This window comes from Brachycentrus maculatus, unplaced genomic scaffold, assembly GCF_059751285.1.
Source record: "Brachycentrus maculatus isolate JH-2025_06_01 unplaced genomic scaffold, ASM5975128v1 h1tg000104l, whole genome shotgun sequence".
NCBI classification, from domain to species: Eukaryota; Metazoa; Arthropoda; class Insecta; order Trichoptera; family Brachycentridae; genus Brachycentrus; species Brachycentrus maculatus.
The window spans coordinates 388,734-409,873 of NW_028280858.1; the positions used below are offsets into that span (position 1 = coordinate 388,734).

Below are 21,140 nucleotides of genomic sequence, written 5' to 3' on the forward strand. Positions count from 1 at the left end.
GAGAAAATGAGCTGAGATCCTGGGTGCCATGCTGTGTGCTGTAAAAATTGTGTGCCAAACATACGTTGAACGTCACCGAAAATATCACAGTCTGTGTACAAGCGCAAGAAAAAAGTCAATGCAGCTTATGTGCAGGGGTTATGGCCCGTCTAATGTAGCAAATACGTCTATAAAACCCAAGAAAAACAAACATCATAGATTGTCGAAACCACTGGTGATGACGTATTGTATAAAACCCACTAGTTTTAAAGGTTTTTCAAAGTTTTTTCCTTTTTTAGTTATAAATAACAGATTAGTTTTTTACCACTTGAGCATTATATTGTTATGACTAGTTTCGGAAGCTACAAATGCTTCCATGTAAGCTGTGAGTTTATATTCAAACCCGTACATGGAGACATCTTTAGCATCCGAAACTAATTGTTACAATATAATACTCAAGTGGTCAAAAACAAGTGTTTTATTTATAATTTAATCATATGTTACCAAAAAGTCAACGTTGAAACAATAAATAACATGCGTATAGTATGTTTGCTATTGCTAATTTATGATTTTGTTTTCAGGTGGGTCTCTAGCCCCTGCAATATTCCAGACCCTGATAGTGACGTGGATAAAGGCTAATCTGAATGTGTCAGTCCGTCCCGAGTTGTGGCAGAGTTTCATGGATGTCCTAGCGCGCCTCACACACTGGGAAGATCTCATCAAGGAATGGGCGGTATGTTTCAATGCACTGTTCGAGAGAATGCGCTAGATTTCAATATTTTTAATTGCTCTTATTATTTTCCATTAATAGTAATATATGTGAGAAAAAAATCTAAATAAATAATTGCTTGTAAATAAAGTAATAATAGTGATATTATAAAAAAAATTGTTTATTGACAGGCATATGGTGCAGTTAGATAGATGCTTGACAGCAAAAGTGGCATCGCAAGGTTCATTGCAAGGTGGCATTGCAAGGCATCCACCCATTGAAAGATATGTCTGCAATCAAACCTCTAAAATAGAGGTGTTGTCTGCTGGCTCCTTCTAGGTTTAATTACAATTCGTAAAAAGCGAAATAAACATTAAAAAAAAAAAACATTCAGATCTCTTAAATTTCAAAGTAACTGCTTATACAGTATGATGTAAAAGTATTAAAATTGACAACATCATCATATTATTTATTATATCGGACACTGGATTATGCACTCTACGGATGAGATGTCAATTTTAAAGATGTCTCAACTTGATATAAAACATGTATCGTTTTTCCCTTTTTTCCCTTTTTTTATGAAAGACGATGGAAGTCTGAGCATCTCTGAGCTTACGACCAGGCATTTGACTAGCTTCCAAGCCAGCGATATACCAGGTCGTAAGCTCTGGGATGCTCAGACTTCCATCTTCTTTCATAAAAAAGGGAAGAACGATACATGTTTCATATCGAATTGAGACACCTTTAAGATTAAAATTTTGTTGTTGTTGTTGCTGTTCCAGAAAACAATGGAAACATTGACGCGTGTGCTAGCGCGATACGTGTACGGCCTGGACTTGTCTGACCTCCCTCTGGACCGGGCCTCGGAGCAGCCGGGCAAGCGAGGTGCACGGCGCGCCACCAGCGCCACCAAGTCTGCAGCCGTCTCCAACATCCCCGCTACCCCACACGCTGGTAACAAATATGAAAATTTTTCACCATGTTGTGGATAACTGGTCCTGTTTATGTTACCTTGCAACTGTCAACATTTTATTCTTAATTTTACGTAATGTTGAATTTATGAGAAACATGAGAGAAAAATGTGGTTGATTAGGGGTATTTGACGCAGAAAAAAAATTAGTTAACTTTGAAATTTCCATTTGATAAGTCTGTGAATTGAATTGTAAGGATTGCATTCTCGACCCAGCAAATTAATATATATCTCTGTAATATATTTTTGTAGGAAAGTCGTCAAAAGTGGGAGCAAATGAAGCGCGGCAAGAAGGACCTTCTCGGGGAACCCTCACACGATGTAGGAGTGATCCTCATCTCACCACAAGAGTGTTATCTCTGCCTCCTGTACAAATAGAAGGTATAATAAAATCATAAACATATTGAAGTGAAAGACCCATTCTAATTGTCAAAGTACTAGAATATTTTACTATGCATACAATATTTGAATTTTTTCTTCAAATTTTTTTTCTTCATTATTTCAGTAGATGAGCAGAAAGAAGCACCCTCGAAACCCAGAAGATGTCACTCGTTAGATTCCCTAAGAAACAGTCAGAATAATGAAGACCGGGATTCTGAAAGTGGTAAGTTAACCTACAAGTGTGACTTTCTTAATTAATTTAAATTTTAACTTATTTTCGGCCACTCGGGCTAGTAAAAGTAAACTTGTCGGGCCAATAAAATATGTATTTAGATATAAAATTTATATCTTTATGTTTAGATTCTAGATCTCCCTCTCCCGCCCCTTCAAGCGGTGTGGAGACCAGTTCTATAAAGGATTCCCCTCTACAGTTGGACCTCGCATCAGAAAACTCCAATGTTGGTGAGTTCATCATCTTTTTTATATCACTTAAGATAAAATTGGTTAATATTTCCCTTTAAAAAAAAAAGAAGAAAAAATTGCATTGGGGACTTTATAAAACTTTATATTTACATCAGTACTTCTCTTTCTTCTTGTTGGGAGACATTGAAAAGTAGTCACGAGGAAGAACTCTTACATAATAGGTTACTCTAAAGGACGCATGATCATAGAAGAGACTCTCATTCGCATTCATTTATATGGTCTGAAGAAAGCAGGATCAATCCAGCAATCACCACACTGGCGTGAGAAGTAGGATGAGCAAAAAAACTTTTCTTTCTGTGATAGCAATTGTCTCCCAAGATCGCCACTTACCTGCTAGAGGATCTGAGTCGGGAGATTCGCCATCTAGGGTGATTTTACATCTGCTAAATTTATCTGCTAAGTTCGCCTCCGTAGTGTAATGATCAGCACGCTCGGCTACCATTCTATAGGTCCTGAGTTCGATTCCCAAGGGTGGGTCAAATAAATATAAGCGATTTTTTCACTATTATATTTGTTCAATATTACACTGGACTGGTGGCACCTGAAGTGGAGGGCTAATCACCTTTCTTTCATGTGTTAAAATGATAAAGATAACACTGCGTTTATATAATGCAGTGCCCTGTGCACCGTTGAGGCGCAGATTAAGGACGAAAAAAATTCACTCCACACGTTGTCATTAATAGTGGACTATATTTAAGAGAATATTATCGGGGATCGAACCACCACACTTACCTGATTATTTGAGGTGATTCTAAGTGCATTAAGTTTTTCATTTTATTAAAATTAAACACTTGAATATACCACTTTAATGAGTTTTATTTTATTTACGACTAGTTTTGAAAACGACAGATGTTTTCATCTTCTGGTACAAATTAAAACACAATTTTTTTTTTTAATTTAATTAAAATTTTTAATTTTTCATGTTGTCACTGTCTACCGTTTGTGAAAGACTGTACTGCGAGTAAGGGAAATAAAAAAAAAATGGATAGATACGAGTTACCAACTTTAGACACACCAAATCTGTCGGAATAGTTTATTGTAAAGAAAGATTCCACAAACCAGTATAAATTCTTGTTTGGTTGCAGAATGGTGCGTGGGAGGCAACAGCGGTCGCGGGGTCGCCCTCGGAGGGGGCGCCCGCGGCTGGCTGCCCGACGTGGCGGCCGTCATGTGGCGCCGCATGCTCGGGGCGCTCGGCGACCCCAACCTGCTGCCCGACCCCAGTCTGCACAGTCAGGTGTTCCAGTACCTACTGCATCTCAACGACACCCTGCTCAAGGTCAGTGCAACCATCCGACTGATTTATTACTAGCTTGGACTGTGAATGAAGGATCTAGTGAAACTGACAAATGTCTTAATAATTGCCAGTTATTTATGGGTCAGCCTCCGTAGTTTAATGGTCAGCATGCTCGGCTACCGTACTGGAGGTCCCGGGTTCGATTCCCAGGAGGAGTTAAATAAATATAAGTGATTTTTTCACTCTAATATTTATTCAATATTACCCTGGACTGGTACCTGAAGCGGAGGGCTGATCACCTTTCCTTCATGTGGTCAGGATCAAGATAACACTGCGTTTATATGATGTAGTGCCCTATGCACCATTGGGTGCAGATGAGGGTTTGCAGTTTGAAGAATTTATGGGTAGTTCAACGCTTTAAAAATTATCATCCAAAAACTTAAAGCATAAATCAATGAATGATGGCAAATTACTTTAGAAGTGATTATTTTACGTTTTATTTTATTTTTTAAAGGAATAACCCGCGAAGCCTCTATAAGAGGCTTGTCTGCAGGTAGGATAGTAAAGATAGGGAAGATAAATGTGAAAACTACATTACCAATACCCAGACCAATTGAAAATAAATCTTACTTGAATTTATTTCGCACTTGGCGGGAATCGAATCCTAAGAAATCAAATATGTAAATCAGAAAAGCTCCTACCCCCTCTTCAATCTTCAACGTCCCAAGAACCCAACTCTAAAATTTAGAATTAGTTTCATATACGGTGTTTGAAAATTATGTGGAATGCATCGAAACACACGTCATAGTAGATTTTAAGAAATATTGGTATTTACCAAGTAAAATATTAATTAAAAATAAATATGTATATGCTAATTGAAAATAAAAAATACAAAGAAAAAACTATTATATCATTCATAAGTATAAATAATAAAGAATGAGTGTAAGTCCCTCTCCAAGCATGAGAACTTAGTCTCTTTTTTGTAGAGGCACAGCATAGCTAGTATAAGATGTTAAAAGTAAAAATGTCCAGCAAATTAATTAAATTGTAATTTTTTGGGAACTATATTGAATAAAAAAAATTAAAAAATGTTGGTTTTATATTTCCAGATTGCAGCCAACCAGTCCCAGAGCGGGAATGCGGAGACGCACGTGCCTCTGGGCGTGGTGGCCGGGTGGTGCCTGGGGGCGGAGCCCCTGGGCCCCTCGCACCGGCCCGGCAAGCTGGCGGCGCTGCGCCTGCTGTGCCTGCTCACCACGCGCGCCCCCCTGCACCCCGCCCCGCCGCGCCCCCACCTGCCCCTCTACCACAGGGCCCTCCATCACGGTGAGTGGACTGAATTCCCAATGAGAAACTGATTTGCTCAAATGTGAACGATACAATGAATTCCTATATGTATTTATTAATTTGGCACACATGAGAATAGAAAGAAAAATGAAGATATACAAAACATGTCGGCTGTCCAAACTTAAAACACAATAAGGGACATTTTTTTGTAGTATGTTTTTTTGCATTTTTGGACTAAGTAGAAGCTACTTAGTCCAAAAATGCAAAAAAAATGTACTACAAAAAAAGTCCCTTACTGAGTTTTGAGTTTAGACAGCCGATGTGTTCGACCGATAGCAACTTATGGAATTGAGGCAAGACCAGATACTTTTAGAAGAAAATCTCGACTTCGAATCTCTGAGATGAAAACTCTTCGATCTATAAACGGAAACACTTTGCGAGACCATGTAAGTAACACTGATATCTGGAGCATGTGTAAGACGGAAGATATTGTGAGGTGGGGACAACAACGAAGGCAAGACTGGAATGAGCATGTAAACAGAATGTCAGAAGACAGACCTCCGCGTATCGCCCTTCAAGGACATAGACCCCCAGGCAGACCTCCATAAAGGTGGAGAGATAGCTAGCAGTCAACATCCCAAGAGCAACAGGCGGAGGCACAGACAGATCCTGAAAATCTATAAAGAGAAGAAGAATAATTTGGCGTTTAATTTTTAGAACTCCATAATTTGTATTTTTAATATTAAAATCAAACACTGATTTTCAGGGTCTACTAAGTTGTATGTTTTACTTTTAGAAAACACAAAAATAAAAAATAAAATTGTGGCAATTATTTCGCCTTTTTAGGGCATTACTAGTCTGTTTTTGTTGGTTAGAATATAGTTATCGCTTCATCCTGCTGATGTTGATTTGATGTGTGTTTTTTATTTTATTTTTAGGGCTCACTGGCGAAGACAGAAGTGTGGTCGACGTGCTGATAAAGCACGCTGCTCCGAGGTACCTCTCCCTGGCGCTTGATGGATACTCGTTACTGTTACTTGATTTCGTCCATGCCTCTACCATTGTACTTAATTCTACAGATATAGGACCCAATGTAAGTTAACTATTTACTTGTCAAACCTATTTCCAAATCGCACTGATAAATCTATTGGCGAAAGTAATGATTAATTTTGTTATAAATTATGTTTTACAAGTTTCACAACATTTTGGGTATTTCCAATTGTTCACAAATCTGGGTTTCACCACTTTAATTTTTTGGGAGTTATTTTTACATTTTACAAAATGTGAAAATAACTCCTAAATGGAGAAACCCAGATTTGTGAACAACGATTTGGACTCACCCAAAATGTTGTGAATAAAATAACTGGTCAAATTATAATGTTTTCTGGCATGCAATATGTAAAATATGTAAAATAAAAGGTTACTCAAATCAACCGTAGATACTGCTGCGAACTCGCACACAAAGTAATGGGAGATTTAAATGATATATGTATGTATGAGTTCCAGAAATTTAAGTAGTGTGTATTATTTTATAAAAAAATGTATGAAAAAATTCCTAAGCGGAGATAATACAGATTTGTGAATAAGTATTTGGACACAAAATATTCTTCATCTATGCTGAGATGTCATAAATGTATTTTAGAAGTTTTTCACACCTATATTTGGGCCGGCTATATGCTCTAATCAATTACTGTGCCTTAACATTTAACCAATATGAATATCATGTCACACGTTCTAATTAGTGTGACATTAAAAAATAGTTATGTATGGTAAAAATATATAAATAAATGTATATTTTCAGTGTCCCAGAACAGAAGCAGTAACATTTTTAGCTTCGATATTGAGCCTGCCTGATAGTCTTATGAATGCACCCATGTTGCAACCCTATGCGCACGAATACACCACTGTCTCATGTCCGGACCTTAAGGTAAGAAAATTCTTATGTTCAACTCTAAAATATTCGGGAGCAAAATACTTTTTGGCTATCTATGTATGGGTGTTATTGTTGATTTAATCTGCTAATGCTTAATATTGTTCACATAACAGACATCTTTGCTCTCGTAGTATAGTTTTAGTTCGAAATGGTTACTCGTTAAGGGGTTTATAATATCGCTCACTCCTTTCAACGTCATATATAAAAAATTTGATTTTTCAGGAGATCTTTTTCAGGAGAAAGTTTTAGAATATAATAAAATGTATTAAAAATAAATATCTAGCCACTTATTGAACTTTTTACTGTGCAACAGATCTTTTTTGGTAAAACCTGAAGGTTTTTTCTCCATTTGGAAAGTATTTAGTATATTTAAAAAAATTAGTTAAACAATACCTTTTCTTCAAAATGCAAAAACAATACTTTTTGCCCTGTAGCGGGTAAATATTAAGTTAAAAATATGCCGCCTTTGCTGGGTTATAGTACATTTTCTGGGCATTCCGAAAACATGCACAACTGTTAATTGACAATTTTTGATATATGACGTTGTTGAAATTAGTGAGCGATATGTTAATTAGGAAAAATATATGGTTAAAGTTTATTGATTGAATTTGCATTTACTTTTCAGATTTCCAGTGTTTGATTATTATGTAGTATAAATCAAAACAAAATTTACGATATTAATTTATTTTTTTGCAATGCCCTCACAAATGATCGTAATTTACATGAAGGCAAAGTGATCAGTCTCGCGCTTGGATATAAAATAATATTAATTTGAAAAATATGTATCATACTTATTTTTATAACCTCCATGAATTGAACCTGGAACCTTTAGCACTATGGAGACCAACACGGCTGTACTATAGATGTATTGGCTGATTTGTATTTGCAGATTTTATTTTTCTATACTGCTTTAATAGTATTGAATTTTGATATTTATATGGTAAAAAGAATGCAAAAAAAAGGAGTGACTCCAATGGTGGAGAGTATCAATATTTACAGGGTCTTTGTTCTTGATATTTTAGGAAATTTTTTAACACTGTGGGACTATATTTTAAATTATTTTTTGAATTGGTGAATATTACACGTGTGTAAAGTGATCACTTAAACCAGCCTATGATGGTCGTCAGCCCCGTAAATGCCCAGACTTCCATATTCTTCTTCATCTTTGATGAGATGTCAAAAAATAATATGAAAATGACTCCTGTAATTGGAGATAATCCAGATTTTGTGAACAAGTATTTGGACACATTCAAAATGTTGTAAACTATATTTTAAATATTAAAATCAAATACTAATTTTTTTGGATCTACTGAGTTGTTTATTCAAATTGTTTTGAACATAGCTTTAGCTAGACAGTAGTTTCATAAAGCTACAACCATCACGCCGCTTCTCCGCAGGGGTAGGCAGAGAGAATAGAGCGCCACACCACTCTGTCCTTGCAAACATTCTTCGCCTCTTCCACGTTCATGCATCTCCTCATACATACCCGCCGATTTTTACGACTCCTAACCTGACCACTTTCAAGTATTTGGCATACCTGATCGTGCCATGTTTTTCTCGGTCTTCCTCTGCTTCTTTTCCCACTAACATTCGTCTCATAAATTTGTTTTACCGTTCTTTCCTCACTCATTCGTTCTACATGTCCAAACCATCTCAACACACCTTTCTTAATTTTATCAATTACTAACAAGGCAAAATAACTGTCACAAATTTTATTTTTTATTTTTATATTTAAAAAAAAAAATACACAATTTAGTAGACCCTTAAAAGTCAGTGATTGACTTTAATATTTAAAATATAAATTATGGAGTTGAACTAATTGAAGGCCAAATCAATAAACTGTGGGACTATTTTACTACCTATCTACAGTATATTGTATCTGCTTTTGTTAGTAAAAAGTATAGAACAAACATAAAGTAAAGAAGTGTTGATTTCCAGGAACACGTTTTGAACATTCTGGTGCGAGCTTGTCGCCGGGAGCCGCAAGCGCTGGCGCGGTGCGAAGCTCTGGCCGCCCTCGGGGCCCACTGCCACCAGATCCTCGCCTCCCGCAAGACGTGTTCCCGCCTGCCTGACTGCGTCCGAAACATCCTGCAGGCCCTGACCGTGAGTGTCCTTGCTTGATGCCTCTTATACTATGTAACGTAAATAGAGTAATTATTTACACCTCTTTTACTATATCAAAGTCCGCCTCCGTGGTGTAATGGTCAGCGTGTTTAGCTACCGTGCTGTAGGTCCCGGATTCGATTCGCAGTGGGGGGGGTCAGATAAATATATGTGATTTTTGCACTCTAATATTTATTCAATATAACCCTGGACTGATACCTGAAGCGGAGGGCTGATCACCCTTCCTTCATGTGTTGATCATCAAGATAACACTGCGTTTATATGATGCAGTGCCCTATGCACCATAGGGTGCGGATAAGGGTTTGAATGAATAAATGAAATACTATATAAAGTAAATAGACTTCATTCTACCTGTGTCGGGCTGTGGTCCCGTGGTTAGTGTCGCGGACTCTTGAGTCAGAGTTTCTGGGTTCGAACCCACCCTACCATAATTTGATACCTATTTTTAATAATGAGCCAATCAGACTCACAGAAATAGTATGAAATTGAATTATTTTTGTCAATAATGAAAACACAAATATGTAGTTATCTTTTTTATTAAATAAAAAATGAAATATCATAATACTAACTGTACTAAACTTCTATCCAAATAATTTGGACCAGTTTATACCCTAATTTAAAAAAATTGTAAGAGAAATTTTTCAAAATAAATGTGTGGAAGATGAAAGATGGTATCATACAGATATTAATGGTTTTAAATAAAACGGACATTTCGCTCACTCCTTTCAACAACGTCAAATATAAAAAAACTTAATTTTTCAGGAGATCGTTTTTAAAGTTTAAAAATATAATAAAATGTATTGAAAATAAATATCAAGCCACTTATTTTACTTTTTATTGTGCAACAGATCTTTTTAGGTAAAACCTGAATGTTTTTTCTCCATTTGAAAAACATTTAGTATATTTAAAAAAAAATAATAAAACAATACCTTTTCTTCAAAATGCAAAAACAACACTTTCTGCCCTGTAGCGGGTAAATATTAAGTTAAAAATATGCCGCTTTTGCTAGGATATAGTACATTTTCTGGGCATCCCGTGAACATGCACAACTGAAAATTGACGATTTTTGATATATGACGTTGTTGAAAAGAGTGAGCGATTTGTCAAACACTTAAGAACCGGTGTGGTTTCTTCGTATTATCTCACTGTTATTATAATTTTTGAGTTATTTTAAGCAGTATAGTGCTGTGTTACTTTTGCATTCTTCTTATTCTGCGTCGTTGTCCTCATTGCTGAGGGTCGTGACCATTCTCTCTCCTGTATATGCTTTGTAAATTAGTAAATGCAAAGTGACTTCCACTCCATTTTGTCACGTCATACATTATTTCTTATTGCAGATGAGGAATAAGAGCATTGCTAAAGTGGCCAGTGACATCCTGCTTCTGTTGGCTGATTACACCGACAGGATGATGGAACTGTACCCAGATTTAGCAGGTAAGTCAACACTTTTCACAACAACAAAAATAATTCATATAAATTATGCAATTCATTTATTAGCAGTGGAACAAATCACAAATGTCTTATTACGGTAACACAAAAATATTCATAACCCTTCATTGTAATACCAAAGTTATAAATTTCAGCAAGTTTGTCTCCGTAAATGATGTCAATTGATGCAAATTGATTGACATTAGCAATTTCTCTTTGGCGGAAAATTATATAAATTTTATTTTAAGAATCTTAAGTGTTGTTTTTACTTGTTTAATGTTAATGTTAAATTTAATGTGAAAACTTTTATTCAAATCTTGTGCTCAATACGTTGAATATCATGCCTGTGACAAAAGTGAAAAGTTTTAATTCCTTTATTTATTTATTGCACGGCTAATGCCCATAAAATAATACATATATACAATATCTAATATAAAAATACACTAATGGATACACTAATAGAGAAACCAAAAGTCTTAAACATAAAATAATAACAAAATCACAAATAGTAAGCACTGGTAAATACACATCTCCTACACACACTATCAGCGAGCAGCGAAAGAGAGTGAAACACAACATTTAAATTTATCCATTATAACATGGAGAAGAAATGCTGAGAAAGTACAGACTTCAAGGTGGATAACAATATGTTAAATAAATCTACACTTTGAAAAGCTAATATACTACTTTATATTTTACTATAATAGTAAAATATAAAGCAATTAAAACTCAGTAATGATCTTTTCATTTCAAATAATATTTTGTGCCATTATCGTTAATTTGTTGATTGTAAATTGCTATGTTATCCAACTTTTATTACGCAATATTGCATATTTTTATAAGCGAAAAGATTTTTTTTAATCATAATATAAATATTTACTGAATATCAACGTGTCAAATAGACACTGCGATCACGCTTCAATTGATGCATTCAAGACAATAATTTTTTATAGTATCATGTTACATCATACTAAGTTACTTTCTTTTTTATAATTTCAGAAAATATAGTATGCAGGATATGCGTGTGCTTAGCGCAACTGTCTCCCATGTCCAACCGGGACTCCGTAAAGACCTTAGTTGGATGCCTCCTGCTGTGCCTCGCCGAATACTGCATCAGGATGGGCGTCCAGGCTCTCCTCAGGATACCCAAGGCCGGCCAACACTCCCTGCTGCTGATTGTTTTCAAGGTTTTTAATTTTTCATAAAGGCTTTTAGTATTTAGTACCTAGCCAGATCTAACAAAGAGATTGAAATCCCCATATGTGAATTTTAATTCAATAACTTAAGTATTATAAGGGCTAATTACTCCAAATTTAAAAAATGATATTAAGGAAAATTTTCCCTTTTATTATTTTTATAATTTCAAGTCGTTAAATGTTTCAAAATATTATTTTTGATAAAAAGCACAACCAGTCGGTGCTGTGAGATCCACGTACTTACATATCAGCATGTAAATTATTTATCTGCTAGCGACATGTTACTTCTTTCACTCTAATAAATGTACTGCCATAATGAGAGAGCGAAACAACTAAACTAGTCGGCTTTCACTTGATCCGATTTTCGGCCTCTCGGTTATCGGATGGCCGGATTCAATCACCACCTGATGACGTATTGGTTTGAACGTAGCAACTATGACTCAGTTGGCGGCAAGTTGGTACTAGCTGCAAGCTGCGTACTACGATTTCCATAGAAGTATAAACTTGGGTTTGGTACCCCCATTCGGATCACATGTAATTTTTTTAATAATCAGTACCGGAAAGGTTAATCATCATATTATTTCCACTCATGCAATTTAATTTTTATATAAATGAGCCATACTGATATCGATAATTTGCAGGTCTTGTATGTTGTGATGAGAGGCAAAGATGCTTCTGAGCTGGACGGATTATCTTCCCCATTAGATGAAGATTTTGACCCAAATATCCAACTGGATAATATGGGAATTAAGACTCCGACGACTTCATCGACTGATGTTAAGCTGTGGGCAAGAATGGTAAATATTGTGTTCATATTTAATGGTAAAATTTTAAAAAGTTGTAGGTTAATCATATATTTAAAGTTTTTTAATACAAACGACAAAAATTAAAATTTTTCTGAATTCTAACAATATTATAGAATTTTGGTCCCTAAAATGTTTTTATACAAAGCTTTTGGTAATTCAAGAAGAGTTTTTAAAAAAAACTATAAATTCAATGTGAAATAAGAATAAATGATATATTATTCATTGATTCAGCATTAACTATTTGGAATGACATGTTGATTATTTAAAAAAAAAATTAAGCACTTGTATAATACCACTTATTGAATTTATTTCATCACACGATTAGTTTCGAAATCTAATTATTTTTCACTCAATATTTATTCAATATTACCCTGGACTGGTACTTGAAGCGGAGGCCTGATCACCTTTCCTTCGTGTGTTAACGATCAAGATAACACTGCGTTTATATGATGCAGTGCCCTATGCACCTTTGGGGTGCGGATAAAGGTTGGAATAAAAAACAAATGAATGTGTAATGAAATAAAACTTAACAAGTGTTAATTTTTTTTAAAATAATAAATAATAATATCTATTTTTCAGCTTAGAATTGTAAGTAAAAGTGCTAGTAAAATAGGTAGATTAGTGAATTAACTCACTATTTACATATCAGTTCACATAATAAAAATAAAAATAATTCAGTTTAGAATTGTAAGTGAAAGTGCTAGTAAAACAAGTAGATTAGTGAATTAACTCACTATTTACATATCAGTTCACATAATAAAAATAAAAATAATTCAGTTTAGAATTGTAAGTGAAAGTGCTAGTAAAACAAGTAGATTAGTGAATTAACTCACTATTTACATATCAGTTCACATAATTAGTGAATCCATCAATGAAATTTGATCAGATTTGACAAATTTTGACAATACGTTTTGTATCCAGATCTGCACGCAACTGGTCCTCTTCCTCGGGCACTTCCCCCTGAACGGCGGGTGTCAGCTGTCGTCGTCCGTGTCGGAGAACGACGACTCGCCCGGGCTGGGCCAGGAGCTAGGCCCCGCGGTGCTCGGGGCGCCGCACCTGCAGCTGTTCCGCCTCAGCGACTCCGTGCTGGCCTCGCTGCTCGAACTGCCCGCGCTGCAGATGCCGCCCGGCGGAGTGGCACCAGGTAAATTGGAACTTCTAGCACAATAAGAGAAATGCTGGGTAATAAATCCAAAATAAAACACAGTTTTTTGGATTGAATTCTACATTTATTTATGGATATGTTAATACTGACAGAGTCAGTGTTTGATAATGTCCTAAGAAGACGAAACGTGTCACGTATTAACATATACATAAATAAATGTAGAATTTAATCCATCAAAACCGTGTTTTATTTTGGATATATTACCCAACAATGCAATATGCAATTCTACCAACTGTCTGCAGTTACAATAGATACAATAAGAGAAATGCTGAAAGCATGGGAAATCGTTGCGTCGTGGATTAAGAAGCATGACCCTAAATAAAGAGTTGGCTATTCGTGCTACAAATTTGTTCAATGAAAATGCTGTTACATTTTTGCCAAATTTTGAAGCGTCGGCAAAACCAAATGTCTTTAGACACTTTCTAGTTAAAAAGGAATAATTATTTGTCATAAATTCTTATTTTTATTAACGTTTTTCTTAAGTAATTTTATCCTACTGTCGTCAAGAAAAGGCGATTCCGTTGTCTTCGCCATGTACTCCGCATGCCTCCTGAGAGCCTTAATCAAGCTTGCATCTTTACAAGGCATCAGGTTCGTGCTGCCCAGAAAGACCACTGCTGACAATTCGTCGGCAGTTCTCGTCAGAACTTCGGAGCAAGGGAGCTGGCAGCCGACAGAAAAACCTGGAGACAGTTTGTGGACTCCATATGCTCCACCCAGGGCGCGGATATTGTTTAATAATTTTATTTGAATAAATGTTAATATAAAAATATCAAAATTGAGAATTCTTTCGGCATGGAATGCATTATTGTATTTTACATTGATTTTTATGGGAAGAAATGTTTTGCTTAGCGATTAAGATTCTGGAACGAATTATGCGAGAGGTTCCACTGTATACTTAGGGTTGGGGTGGATGAAAAAACCGGCCGAAAACAATGTGTTAATATAGGAGATTTTGTAAACTTCACCTTCTTCTGAAATTAGTTCCCAAGAATTAACAATAAATATGGGAGTCGAACACTACAATATATCGTTCCGAACAGTTTTAATTTGTTGCCGACGGATGTTAGAGGTCAAAATTAAATATGGAACAAAGGCAAAATAAAGGAATGGGTAAATGATCAAGAGTTAATTTTATGAAAATTGTAAAATGTTTATATTCTTAATTTTTTTCTCTTTTTTTGTGTGCATATTAGGTTAAAATCGTTAATTAATAAAAAAATGTATTAAAAAAGAACTCCACCGACAAGATACACAAGGAGGGTTGGTGGGTCTCTGCAAAAAAAATGTTCTAAACATGTAAAAATTGTGATTTAAATAAATGTATACAAATTTTTTTTTTTTTTTAAAAATACATAAAGCAAGTTAAGCCCGTTTGTCTGACCCGTTGTTTATTCCTCAGGTCTGATAACGGCAGATAAACAGGTCCGGGTAATACTGCGCGACCTCGCCGGGAAGTCCTGCTGGGATGCTTCAGCTCTGTACTGCGACCCGCAGGTCACGTGCCCCCCGCAGCCCCTGCAGCCCATGCCGTCTCTCATTAAGTGAGTACAGGAACTGGATCTATTATCTTTATAATCATTTGAGTGCTATTTACGCTATGCAATTCCGCTATGAAAACCAGACCTGTGCCAGATTAGGCTTACATTATTTTTTGAAGAATATGAATGTCTGGGCATTTACGTCGCTTACGACCATAATAGACTGGTTTAAGTAAGCCCCGTAAATGCTCAGACTTCCATATTCTTCTTCATGTATGTTGAGATGTCAAAAAAATAATATGAAAAATAACTCTTATAATTGGAGATAATCCAGATTTGTGAACAAGTATTTGGACACACTCAAAATGTTGTAAATTAATTATTGTGAACTTTTTTTAATTAATGTTTTACTTAGTAAACACCACTATTTCTTAAAATCTACTGTTCGATGCATTCCGCATCATTTTTAAACACCGTATGTAAAGCTAATTCTAAATTTTAGAGTTGGGTCCTTGGGACGTTGAAGGTTGAAGAGGGGGTAGTAGCTGTTTCTTATTTTTATGTATTAATTTAAAAAATTATTTCTTATCAGTGGGAACATAGGCAATAGGGGGGAGGCTTTAGTCATTGTCATATTGTTAATTATGGGTTTATTGTTATTTATATTTTTATGAATTTCTATTTTTTCAAACTGTTGCAGTTTATGGCTTTTTGTATTAATTATTGTGAACTTATTAGAAATATGAATATTTTTCCAGTAGTACAACAGTGACAACGGGAGGCATTCATCTCTCTTCTCTTCCGCCTCCTTTCCCGCCCAACCAGCTTCCCGACTACAGATCTTCTCCCCCGGATCAGCATCAACTTGACCACGTTAGTTATTTTCTAAACTGCTTTATGTATTACATTGCTTATCATTATTTACATGTAATAGTATAATAAAATACAGTGGAACCTCGGTATACGTCTGCTTTGGAATTAGTCTAACTTATTATTTTTTGACATCTCATCAAAGATGAAGGAGAATATGGAAGTCTGGGCATTTACAGGGCTGACGACCGTCATAGTCTGGTTTAAGTGATAACTTTACACACGTGTAACATTCACCAATTCTACCCATGATTGACAACCACAGTAATGAAATTCTTCATCTATGGTGAGATGTCAAAAAATAATAGGAATAATAACTCCTATAATCGGAGATAATCCAGTATTTGTACAAACTCAAAATATTTTAGGTCAATTTTTATTTTGGCAGACGACAATAAATTGCAAGAAGGTGCAATACTAGTGAGAGTAATTTGCGATTATCATGTGTTCAGCTCCTGCAGTACATCAGCCACAGCAGCCCGGAGGTGCTGCAGCACAACGGGCAGTGCCTGAACCAGCCGGCACCCTCGCCCCTGCCCTGGACCATGGAGGACGACACCATTTCCGTCATACTCTCCCACAAGAACAACGAGACCGACTACTTGACCAAAACTGCCAACTACGCCAGGTAATTGCTTTCATGTATTAAGATGGTGTTTATTTGTTTTTGTTTGTCCGCCTCCGTAGTGTAATGGTCAGCACGCTCGGCTACCGTTCTGGAGGTCTCGGGTTCAATTCCCAGGGGCTCAAAAAAATATAAGTGATTTTTTCACTCTAATATGTATTTAATATTACCCTGGACTGGCACCTAAAGCGGAGGGCTGATCACCTTTCCTTCATGCGTTAATAACGATCAAGATAACACTGTGTTTATATGATGCAGTGCCCTATGCACCATCGGGTGCGAATAAGTGTTGTATAGACAAAAAAAATTGTATAGACACAGCTTAAATATTGAATTCTTTGTGGAAAAACAATTATAAATAAGGGAAGAGCGAGTTCGGATCGAGTGGTGAGGGTGGCAGCGGACAGCAGCATAGGCGGGATCAGACCCTCAGGAAGACCACCTAAACGATGGAAGAATAGCTGGTCTTCCACCTCCCAGGAGCGGACCGGAGAATGACAGGACCTAGTCCTAAAAGAAAAAGAAGAAGAAGACGAATTTACTGTACTGTTCTTGTGTAAATACGACATAACTTTCTGCTCAGTGTACTGGCATTGCAATTTGCCGGGCCAAAGAGTGAACTGAGCCTGGTTGATAATGCCAGTTTGATTTTCAGCATGGAGAACTCCTCAGAGGAGAGCTGGGTGGGCGCCGAGTGGTCGGAGCCGGCAGAGCTGAGTCCCGTGTTCCGGCAGTGCCGCCTCCTGCTGAGCCAGCTGGGCTTTGTGGGCTGCTGGGGCCGCGGGGCCGTGCACCTCCTGGCGCGTTCAGACCGCCTGCTGCGGGAACTCAGGAACCTTGATGCGCAGAGGTATTTGTTTTATTTTATTTACAGCTTATGCCTTTAACAATATTAATAAAAATATGTACAATAACAATAAAGAATATACTAATAAAAATCATTACTATCAGCGAGCAGCAAGAGAGAGTGGAACACAATGTTTAAATTTATCCATTACAGCATGGAGAAATTTTGTATATCATTCATATGTAACTTCTCCATTTTTTATTTAAGTTTTACCACTATTTCTTAAAATCTATTGTGACACGTGTTTCGGTGTGTTCCGCATCATTTTCAAACACTGTATGCAAAAAAAGATGTGCCATTTACCAAGTAAAATTTAAATTAAATACGTTCATAATACAATTAATGAAGAAACTTTTCCATTCTGAATATATTCTGAATACATTCTCCATATCTGATAAGATATTTATGACAAATCTTCTCCATTTACCAGCCCCTGTTCTCTCATCAATTAAGAAAAATTCATCACGATTATTTTTTAGGTGTCGAGAAACACATAAAGTTGCTGTGATATACGTCGCCCGGGGCCAGGAAGACAGGAACACAATCCTGTCTAACAGAAGCGGTAGTCCAGCGTACGAAGCATTCCTGGCAGCCCTCGCTTGGGAGGTTAGTACCTCTGTCCTGGCAATTCTTAAATGCCAATATTTTGCTAAAGCATTATTCTTACATTTTGTTCATTTTTGTAGGTTGAATTGGAGTCCCACAATGGGTTCTTAGGAGGCTTGCAGAAAGGCGGGTCTGGTGGAGTTAGTGCGCCTTACATAGCCACACTCACCCTGGAAGCTCTGTTCCATGTGGCAACACGGATGCCTTCTAACACTCCCGAAGCAATACACAATAAGGTAAGTATTATGAATAGGAAAAATGGCTTACTAACAACTTACTCAATCTGTTTTACTATTATGAATTGTTTTTCTTTTAACATCATCATTTAACTCTCCGTAATTACAAATCTGTACATGGGAGTCAAGAATCAAAATGGTTGATAGAAAATGGAAGAGAACTGGATGTATACGAGTTTAAAATTTAAGATTGAACCTACTGAGAATTAAACCTGGAAATTCAAGCATGGTAGCTAAGATCGCTTACCAAAGCACTACAGAGGCAGACAGACATTTAATATTGATAATTAACTCTGTAATATTTATTTACTACCGCCCTGGACTGGTATCTGAAGTGCAGGACCGATTGCTTCCATATGATTAACAATCAAGGTCAATATGATGCAGTGTCCTATGTACTGTAGGGTGCAGATAAGGATTAGAAAAAAGAAGCCCTTTAACCTTTTCATAGCCGCAAATAAATTACGCCGCAGTGCTCAACAGGCCAAGTATTTTTTTGAAAAAAAAAGTTGTCTAAAGAATTTTTTTTTTGTTGTTTTTATTGAATTATAATTTACTTACCAAATATTATATCCCGCATCGATTGTTAGAGTTTTATTCTTGAAGTTAAACCAGTTTCAAATTTTCAGGGTTGTCACACTAAGTCGCACACGCAAGTTTTTATTAAATTTAATATTAACACACAACTATTATTTATCAATGGAATATTTTAAAATAATAAGAAAAACACAAAAAAATTGAGCAAAATAAAAACCCCTGGCGTTCAAAACAATCGATTAAAATAATCTATATTTTAAGTGGTTTGAGTGGTAGCCCTAATGACATCTGTCAACTGTCAGCTGAAAGTGATACCGATAAATCGCTTTAAAGTATTTAAAAACTTTATAAAATATTTTGTGAGAACTTCAACACATGGCAATGTATGTTCCGTTTTTGACAGATTGTCAATATGAGTTAAAACTGCGGAGTAATACGTCATCAAAAGTACTGACGAGATATCTCGTCTCTGGCAATACGGGCACTCCGCCATTTGCCGAGATATCTCGTCTCTGGCAACCATCGGGTTAAAAAAATATAATTAATTCTTCCTTTAACCTGTTAACCGGGCGGTCCGCTGTCCAATTACGCAACTTGTAACGGGCACGAATACTGATTCACTCCGTGTCTTAAATTCATGTCGAGACATGTATGGATGACTAAAACCTTTGTTGTTCGATAAATATACGTCCATATATATAATATAATAAACATATATTTCAAGGACGTATTCATATGTCCTTCCCGTACCCGATATTGTTTGCGTTGGACGTATTTATGCGTCCCACCCGGTTAACAGGTTAATTATGATTTGGCAGTTCCGTATTCTTATTTTTATGTTTTTTCTCTTTACCCCTTTTTGACATCTTCATCATCTGTATTTTCAGACTCGTCACCTCGGTAACGATGAGGTCCACATCGTGTGGAGCGAGCACTGGCGGCCGTACAGAAGGGACACTCTCCCCACGCAGTTCTGCGATGTCCTCATCGTACTCTATCCACTCCCGGGACAGCTAGTGCGCTGCACCCTTTCCAGGAAGCCCGATGTAATTATACTCCTTATCAATTCATTTTTATACTATTTAACTACTTACAAACATGTAAATATTTGGATGCTGAATCATGAGATATCCATACATTTAGTGCAAAAGCTGTGGATAATCAGTTTATTATATTGCTTTTTTTATGAGAACAATGTCACTACTCAAAATTTGTTATTTTCGGCAAAAATATTACAAGTGCTGATTTTGTCGGGTACTCCAGTCGCTATACTATTTAAAAATAATTTGATTTTACTTTTACCCTGTAAGTGCCAGGAGGTATTAGTAAGGCTGTTCTCGGTAGGCCGTAACATTTTAAGTACATAGAACCTAACAAAACTGTATTTTTTTGTACATATATTTAAAGCATATTATGAAGACTTGCCAAATATGTACACTGTGTGGTGTTAAATGTGTACATATGTGCTCTTTATTTTAAACTGTGAGAATTAGTGCTTGACATAGGAAGAATCAAACTTAAAAATGAGCATGTTTACACACTAATTTTGGCCTAACGAGCACTGCATTGGAAAGCGCCTTAACAAAGACCCGTTTAAAATCCCAAATTGAAATTGAATATGTGTTGTGCGGATTAAAAAATAATAATTTAGCCATAACTTGGTTAATCTATATCTATGGGCAAATTTGTATTTTTATGATTAATATGAGTGTTTCTGTGTCAGGTGCCCATGTTTGGTCCACTGTTTGACGAGTGCGTGCTGCCAATGCGCACCGCGGCAGGTCTAGTGCGCGCCACGGCGTTTAATGCCAGCCGGGCCGTGCGTGCCACCATGACCTTCTACCAGCACGCCTACTCGGAGCGCGCCCGCAACCTGGAGGCCGTCATCTCCCAGCACAAGGAGCCCAGCACTTTCGAGCAGTTCATCGGCAAGGTCTACTCGCCGCTGCCCGCCACAGCGCTAAGGCAGGCTAAGCAAGGTACCTACTATTGTTTATGGCATTCAGTCATTCCCCCATTGACAAATTCCCAAATTTATCAAATGGAAAAAATGCTAAATTCTGAACATTTTACTAATTGTAAAAATGTCAACATATTAAAAAAATCAGTAATACGCGTTTACTAATAATTTCAATTAGCATCTTGCATTATTTTTTGTAACCCAAGTAATTTTACTTCTTATCTATTTAATTTCAAGCACTTTTTTAAAACAACACATTGTTGTTGGGCTGTTT

At 36.4% G+C, this 21,140-nt stretch overlaps 1 protein-coding gene across 4 annotated transcripts in view; it reads left to right on the plus strand.

Annotated features, from left to right (window-relative positions):
- LOC148310186 (putative Rho GTPase-activating protein CG5521) overlaps positions 1–21,140 on the plus strand; it is a 44,624-nt gene that overhangs the window by 19,139 nt on the left and 4,345 nt on the right. For 2 of the 4 annotated variants that reach the window (XM_088258828.1, XM_088258826.1), the window contains 22 exons: positions 561–712; positions 1,471–1,642; positions 1,911–2,039; positions 2,164–2,262; positions 2,400–2,501; positions 3,608–3,801; positions 4,869–5,085; positions 5,985–6,139; positions 6,848–6,973; positions 8,918–9,085; positions 10,444–10,540; positions 11,534–11,721; positions 12,372–12,527; positions 13,458–13,683; positions 15,107–15,248; positions 15,944–16,058; positions 16,508–16,683; positions 17,336–17,530; positions 18,007–18,133; positions 18,214–18,369; positions 19,794–19,952; positions 20,630–20,885. In XM_088258828.1, coding sequence (XP_088114954.1) covers positions 561–712; positions 1,471–1,642; positions 1,911–2,039; positions 2,164–2,262; positions 2,400–2,501; positions 3,608–3,801; positions 4,869–5,085; positions 5,985–6,139; positions 6,848–6,973; positions 8,918–9,085; positions 10,444–10,540; positions 11,534–11,721; positions 12,372–12,527; positions 13,458–13,683; positions 15,107–15,248; positions 15,944–16,058; positions 16,508–16,683; positions 17,336–17,530; positions 18,007–18,133; positions 18,214–18,369; positions 19,794–19,952; positions 20,630–20,885 — 3,507 coding nt within the window. The remainder of the gene's footprint in view (positions 1–560; positions 713–1,470; positions 1,643–1,910; positions 2,040–2,163; positions 2,263–2,399; positions 2,502–3,607; positions 3,802–4,868; positions 5,086–5,984; positions 6,140–6,847; positions 6,974–8,917; positions 9,086–10,443; positions 10,541–11,533; positions 11,722–12,371; positions 12,528–13,457; positions 13,684–15,106; positions 15,249–15,943; positions 16,059–16,507; positions 16,684–17,335; positions 17,531–18,006; positions 18,134–18,213; positions 18,370–19,793; positions 19,953–20,629; positions 20,886–21,140) is intronic. The other 2 variants (XM_088258829.1, XM_088258827.1) reach the window with 1 other exon arrangement.